The following is a 7919-nucleotide window of genomic DNA, read 5'->3' as shown; positions in this document are numbered from 1 at the left end:
GTCAGGAGTTTGAGACCAGCCTGTCCAACATGGCAAAACCCCATCTCTACTAAAAAAACACAAAAGATAGCCAGGTGTGGTGGTGTGTGCCTGTAATCCCATCTACTCAGGAGGTTGAGGCAAGAGAATCACTTGAAGCTGGGAAGTAGAGGTTGCAGTGAGCCTAGATCATGCCACCGCATTCCAGCCTGGATGACAGAGCCAGACTGTCTCAAAAAACAAAAGAAAAAAAAAAAAAAAAAAAAAAGTTTTTGGCCGGGCGCGGTGGTTCAAGCCTGTAATCCCAGCACTTTGGGAGGCCGAGACGGGCGGATCACAAGGTCAGGAGATCGAGACCATCCTGGCGAACACAGTGAAACCCCGTCTATACTAAAATACAAAAAAAAAAACTAGCCGGGCGAGGTGGCGGGCGCCTGTAGTCCCAGCTACTTGGGAGGCTGAGGCAGGAGAATGGCGGGAACCCGGGAGGCGGAGCTTGCAGTGAGCTGAGATCCGGCCACTGCACTCCAGCCTAGGTGACAGAGCAAGACTCTGCCTCAGAAAAAAAAAAAGAAAAAGAAAAACAGTACCTCGGAAAACATTGGTTTTCTGTGCTTTAAATCATTCTTCTAAAATTAAACCATATGGGGCTGGGCACGGTGGCTCACACCTGCAATCTCAGCACTTTGGGAGGCCAAGGTGGGCAAATCATGAGCTCAGGAGTTCAAGACCAGCCTAGCCAACATGGTGAAGCCCCATCTCTACTAAAATACAAAAAATCAGCCAAGCATGGTGGGGCACACCTGTAGTCCCAGCTACTAGGGAGGCTGAGGAAGGAAAATTGCTTGAACCCAAGAGGTGGAGGTTGTATTAAGTGGAGATCGCGCCACTGCACTCCAGCCTGGGCAATAGAGACAGACTCCGTCTCAAAAAAATAAATAAATAAATAAATAAATAAAATTAGCCAATATGTAAATAAAATATCTGGGATAAATGCAAAGCAATTTATTGTGTTAGCTAATATATCCTTTCAATTAAAATTCCATCAACTGCTCTTTCAGGTAAGAAGTACTCAAATAGTAAGTTTTGCCTTATTCATCTGCACAACTTGTGTTCCACTGAGCCAAAATGCTATTAGTTTATTAGTTAAGATTGGGAAGCTTATAGTTATCAGTAACAACAAAAATGAATTTAAAAGTACAGCTTACTAAATAACTAAATCTGAACCCATGCAAACAGTACCGCTTAACTAGAATAGTTTCCTACATGGATAAAGTCAAAAAGAAATTACCTTTTCTTGAAGCAACTTTGAGGAAGCTGCATCACGATTTCCTTTTCCACCAGCAGTATTAAAATGAGACCATGGTAAAACTGAATTAAAAGTTAAGGAATCATCCAAGGCAAAATCTGGTTTCATAAAAATCTATTAAAAAAATGCATTTCCCTCAATTAGATAAGTATTTTCCTTATACCCATTATCTCTTCCAACATCATGATCATTAAACAAAATTAACGTGGATCTTGAGTATGAATAGCAAAAGCAAGTAATAACGGTTATTTACACAAATATCCGTAAGAAAAATGTGTAAATTTCTCACCAAGCTTAAAATACTCATAAAAGATAGAAAATGCTTTTTGCCTTTACCAATGGAGATGGTCATTCTATTACTACATGATCATACTCACTAATGCAGTCCTACAGGTACATACCAGAGGCAGATATAATATTTATCCTAAAATTTCCACATTATTTCCCACTGATAGTGTTTTAAAATGCCAAATATCAATTTCTCTAACCTATATTTCTATTTTCTCCTGCTCAAAATTGTTTTAAAATTAGTTTAGATTAAGCGTACAATAAATATTAAAACCAAAACAAATTCAATTTTATGAATAGACTACTTTTCCCTTACGTATCACGACCAGCTAGGCAATAAGACCTATCCGTTATATTTTGTAAATATCCCTTGAATCTCTGCTTTCCTGTATCTCTACAGCATTCAGTAGTTCAGCTCTTCAATATCTCTGGGTTACAGTAAATATCTACTTACTGATATCCTTCCCTAATCCATCCCCTATACTACTGTTAGAGATACTCCTCTAAAATGTTGAGTATAACTGTATTAACTTCCCTGTTTAAAACTCCCAATAGATTCCCATGACCCACAGACCTCTTTGTATCTGGACCCACTTACCTCTTTGTATCTTGTCACTCCCACTATTTACCCATTACACTCTAGCAATATTCAATTCTCTTCCATACTCTTATTCTTTTTATAATGCATGTATTAATATATAAAGTATGGGCTGGGTGTGGTGCCTAACGCCTGTAATCCCAGCACTTTGGGAGGTTAAGGCAAGCGGATCATGAGGCCAGGAGATCGAGACCATGGTGAAACTCTGTCTCTACTAAAATAGGATAGCCAGGCGCCGCAATCTTCATCCTTTTTTTATGGCCCTGCATAGTATTCCGATGGTGTATATGTGCCCACATTTTCTTAATCCAGGTCTGTCAACAGATGGATATTTGGGTGATTCAAAGTCTGTCTTTGCTATGTGGGTAAAGCTTAGGCGGTCGCTGTGTCCAGACTACCGCCTCAGACGAAGGTATGAGACGCACTCCGATGGTAGGCCAGTGACCTGGAGGCGGAGCTTGCAGTGAGCTGAGATCACGCACTGCATTCCAGCCTGGGCAGACAGAGCAAGCTCCATCTCAAAAAAAAAAAAAAAATATTATATATATATATATATATATATATATATTAATAATAAGTATGTATATCTTTATAACATACATTGGCTAGAATGCTTTCTCTATACATCTCAAGAATACATCCGAAAAGTGACTCATGATGCAATCAAGGGCCAAATGTTCCTTCCTTATGCATGACATAATGACTCCCATCTCTGAACACAAATATATCATGCATACTTAATTATTTACCTCATACTTTATAGAAATTATTTATTTAGTATGCATATCTCCCCCTGGAGACCATATGTTCTTGCAGGGTTAGATTTATAGCTTGTTTTTGTATCTCTAGTACGAAGCATAGGGCCTAAAACGTGGTTTAATCAATTTATGTATTTATTTATACGCTATATTTTATTTGCTGATTTTAACTACATACAAAAATTAGAATGAATATGGTAGAAAAAAATTTAACTAGAGACATGAGTAAATTTTCTAATCCCCGCTTTGGTATTGTAACTAAAAGTATTAATTCAATAAATATTTACTGACTGTTTCCGATGCTAGGCACTGAGGGAGAAACAAAGATAATTTAATAAAGAGACCCTCATCTCATGGAGCTTCAATCCAAGGGATGTGATATAATATGTATATAAAATCTTATAAGGAGACTGGGCCCGGTGGTTCACGCCTGTAATCCCAGTACTTTCAGAGGCCAGGTGGGCAGATCACTTGAAGTCAGAAGTTCGAGATCAGCCTACCCTGGCCAACGTGGCAAAACTCCGTCTCTTCTAAAAATACAAAAATTAGCCAGGCCTGGTAGCAGGCGCCTATAATCCCAGCTACTCGGGAGGCTGAGGTAAGAGAATTGCTTGAACCTGGGAGGTGGAGGTTGCAGTGAGCCGAGATTGTGCCACTGCACTCCAACCTGGGCAACAGAGAGCGACTCTGCCTAAAAAAAAAAAAAAAATCTTTTAAGGAGAAGAGGGACAAATCCTTAAAGAGGTAGCAGAGGGATGAGGGAAGAGTCCCAGATAAAATGTTATGGGAATTTGGCAAAGGGGTCAATTATCTTCTGTTGGAAAGAACAAGAAAGTACCCATGTAAAGGTGCCATTTTAAGCAAAAGATTATACAGAATTAGATATGGGAAGATGACGGAAAAGTCTTCCAGGATCAAGAAACAGTGCAAATAACGCACAGAGCCATCAAAAAAAAGTTTGGCTGAAGTAAAGAATGTGTAAAGATTACATGAAAGTGAATAATGAGCCTTAAATGACAAACTTTGAATATTATTTTGTAGGATCAAATAAATGATAAAAATGATATTCTTCTCCCATTTTTGTGTCTTTCATCTTCTCTTTCTTACTCTAAAGAACAACTGTCGGGAGGCCGAGACGGGCGGATCACGAGGTCAGGAGATCGAGACCATCCTGGCTAACAAGGTGAAACCCCGTCTCTACTAAAAAATACAAAGAACTAGCCGGGCGAGGTGGCGGGCGCCTGTAGTCCCAGCTACTCGGGAGGCTGAGGCAGGAGAATGGCGTAAACCTGGGAGGTGGAGCTTGCAGTGAGCTGAGATCCGGCCACTGCACTCCAGCCTGGGCGACGGACCAAGACTCCATTTCAAAAAAAAAAAAAAAAAAAACTGTCACAGACCTATCTGAGAATCTGATGAAAGTAATCAACTCTTCCCAGAAAAAAAAATGGATCTATTATACATCTCAACAAAATTTGTTATACAGAGTAAGTATCTCTTAATAATTTGAAGAAGTTGAATGATCAGCAAAATTTTTTTAAGGGAAAGACTTAAAAATATTTGTAGGTTTCAGTGATGAGAAAGAGACTGATGATGCAAAAGAGAAAAAACACCATAAATATACATCATTTTAATTTGTCAATTAAAAACATTTTTTCATTTAAAAAAAGGCTAGGCACGGTGACTCACACCTGTAATCCCAGGCCAAGGTGGACGGATCACTTGAGGTCAGGAGTTAGGGACCAGCCTGGCCAACACAGTGAAACCCTGTCTCTACTAAAAATACAAAACAAAAAAAGTAGCTGTGCGTGTTGGCATGCACCTGTAATCCCATCTACTCAGGATGCTGAGGCAGGAGAATCACCGGAACCCAGGAGAGGGAGGTTACAGTGAGCCGAGATCACAGACCTGCACTCCAGCCTGTGAGACTGTGCAAGACTCTGTCTCAAGTAAGAGAAAGAAAAGCAAAAAGAAAGACAAAGGAAGAAGGAAAGAAAAAAAACAAAGAACGAGAAACAAGAAAAGTGATGCAACACAGCCCAGAAGAGACAAAGTAGCCAAAGTGTCAAAAAAAAAAAAAAGAAAAAAAAAAAGCCAAATGAAATCTCCTTGTAAGGCAAAATTAAAGATCAAATATTAAAAAGCAATTTTCTCATGTTTAAGCTTTGTTACCTTAGGTACTTGCTCCAGATCTGTCCTGGATTTATCTATTTAAAAAAGAAGGGAAAATATTATTTTTAAAACTTGTTTTCATTTTAACTCCATAAAGTGCATTTTGACAGATTCAGTATTGTACTGGGTCACATCCAAATAGCTACTTAAGTTTATTCCTTCAACAAATATCTATCAAGCACCTATCATATGCCTAGTAGCAAAGCACTGAACAAAACAATGTTTCACGTAATTGTAATCTATTACATAGCAGCAATAAAACAACTAAATACATCTCAAATCTTTTTAATCAGACATACAAGGCTTTATGCTATCTCAGTTGTCCTCAACCCCCAGGCCACGAACAGGTAGTGATCCATGGCCTGTTAGGAACCAGATCACACAGCAGGAGGTGAGCAGTGGCCACAAGCAAAGCTTCATCTGTATTTACAGCCACACCCCATTGCTCACATTACCGTCTGAGCTCCACCTTCTGTCAGATCAGTGGTGGCACTAGGTTCTCATAGGAGCACAAACCCTAATGTGAACTGCACATGTCAGAGATCTAGGTTGTGCCCTCCTTATAAGAATCTAATGTCTGACTATCTATCACTGTCTCCCATGTCCCCCAGATGGGACCATCTAGTTCCAGGAAAATAAGTTCAGGGCTCCCACTGACTCTACATTATGATGAGTTGTATAATTATTTCATTATATTTTACAATGTAATAGTAGAAATAAAGTGCACAATAAAGGTAATGTACTTGAATCATCCCAAAACTATCTCCCCACAAACCACTTGGTCTGTGGAAAAACTGTTTACCACGAAACCAGTCCCTGGTGCCAAAAAGATTGAGGACTGCTGTGCTATCTTTTTAAATTTTGGTAAGATTGGATATGGCATGCTATGTAGATTTTTTTTTTAATGAATTAAATTCTAAAGTAGGAATACTGTTTTTATTGTTTAAAAGATCTATCATCCCATCCAGAATTTCTTATGATCAAAGGTTGCTTTTTTATACTATATTAATTTTCTTCTCAGTCATATTAAGGCTGAGATACACACATCTTCAAATGAACCTACTTTACTTTCATCCTGCCAATCCAAACTTAGATAAGGTACTACTCTTCTCTTCAAAACCAACCTTTCTGCACTTAGACTCCATTCCTTCCTGCCTCTGCCGTCAGGTTAATCAGTTTATTCTGTCTCGGTATATTCAGCCTCTTCCCTTGTACTAGCTCTCTTACCTCTGTATATAAACATGCTCAGTTCTTTCCCATTAAAATGTGTATATATATACACACATACACACATATATATTTTATATATATATGTAAAGAAAAAGATAAAACGGGGCCAGGACCAGGTTGAGGCAAGGGTGGGACCTCAGATGCAAAAGTACTCACTCTCAGGGACAGTCAAATGCCTCTCTTACCTGATCTAGTCCTGGCCATGAAAAAATATTCTTCCACTCTGTTCCCTGTAGTCAATAATCTATCTCAAATCTTCTAGTGACATAATACTGGTAGTCTACATTTCTTTCTCTTGTGCTCACTCCTTAATATATAGTATTGAGGTTTCTGGACCTGCCATAAATGCTCTCCCTGAGATGTCCTAATTGCCAAAACAAAGGAGACTTCTCAGTGTACAAATCGATCTATCCCTGAAGTATTCTGACATTATAGACCAACTAACTGTTCTTAGTTTCTGAAATCTTTGCTAGCTTTAACTTTTAAGGTGCAATTCTCTCTTGGTTGACTTTCCTATCTCTCTGACCACTTTCTGTCTCCTTCACAGGTATCTCACCTTCTGTCTGCCCCTTAAATGCGACAGCTTAATTAGTGCTCCATCGCCAGTCGTTTTCTTCTCACTATTCACATCTTCCCTGGGCAATCTCACCCAATGTCCTTGGATTCAACCACCATGCTATTGTCCAGCATACCCGTCTATGATGGTATCTACCATACCTACATCTTCAGCCTAAATCTTCAACCTGAGCTCCACATTGCCAAAAAGGCATGTCCTTCACTGCAAATCTGCAATGAAACTTGCCTCCATCTCTCTCAAAATTCCTCCTCCTATATTGCCTCTCTCATTGAATTGCACTGTCACCCATCCAGTTGTCCAAGCAAGAAACCTGGGAATTGTCCTTGAATCATCTTGCTCCATTACCAATAACTGGCCACCAAAACCTGTGTCTCAATCTCTGAGTTACTTCCCAAAGGCCTAATTTCCTCTCCATCTCCATTGTAACTGTTACTGGAATATCATTTTTCATTTGTATTACTGCAGTAGCCTCCACTGTCTCCTTGCCTCTAGTCTAATCATCATCCCATAATTCACTATCCACAACTATTTTCACAGAAAAGTATAATCATAAATCCGATCATGCCTAGTTAAAAATATTATGTAGCTTTACAGTGTCTTCGGAAAAAGTAAAATTCCTTATCATAGCATATAAGTTTCTTCATGATCTGACCCCTGCCTATGCTTCAGTCTCATCTCTTGCTCCCAGTAGAACCAACATATTAAACTCTTACAGTTTCTTGAACATTCTGCTCTCTCTTTATTCTATGGCTTTGTATAAACTATTCCCTTTTCTTGGAATGTCTTCTCCCATGTAAATGTTTCAAACTAACAACTTTAAAACACACGTAATCACTGTCAACTCTAGGAATGCTTCTACAGCTAAGTTAGGCATGTTATACAACTTTACCACACTGAACTTACTCTTTAATATACAATGATACAATTATTGGTTTATTTCTTTAAACTTATTCAGGAGAACATCAGTTCTTTGAGGACCAAAGCTACTTTTTACTCATCTATAGGTTTACT

General features: G+C 38.9%; 1 protein-coding gene across 1 annotated transcript in view; it reads right to left on the bottom strand.

Annotated features, from left to right (window-relative positions):
* The window catches only part of VPS54 (VPS54 subunit of GARP complex), a 127891-nt gene that overhangs the window by 80304 nt on the left and 39668 nt on the right, over positions 1–7919 (bottom strand). Inside the window, 2 exon segments of the mRNA XM_017854926.1 lie at positions 1271–1402; positions 5102–5136. Coding sequence (XP_017710415.1) covers positions 1271–1402; positions 5102–5136 — 167 coding nt within the window.

This window comes from Rhinopithecus bieti, unplaced genomic scaffold (assembly GCF_001698545.2).
Source record: "Rhinopithecus bieti isolate Rb0 unplaced genomic scaffold, ASM169854v2 scaffold_36840, whole genome shotgun sequence".
Lineage (NCBI taxonomy): Eukaryota > Metazoa > Chordata > Mammalia > Primates > Cercopithecidae > Rhinopithecus > Rhinopithecus bieti.
Note: the sequence above shows the minus strand (reverse complement) of the source record. Positions and strands in the feature narration are given on the sequence as shown.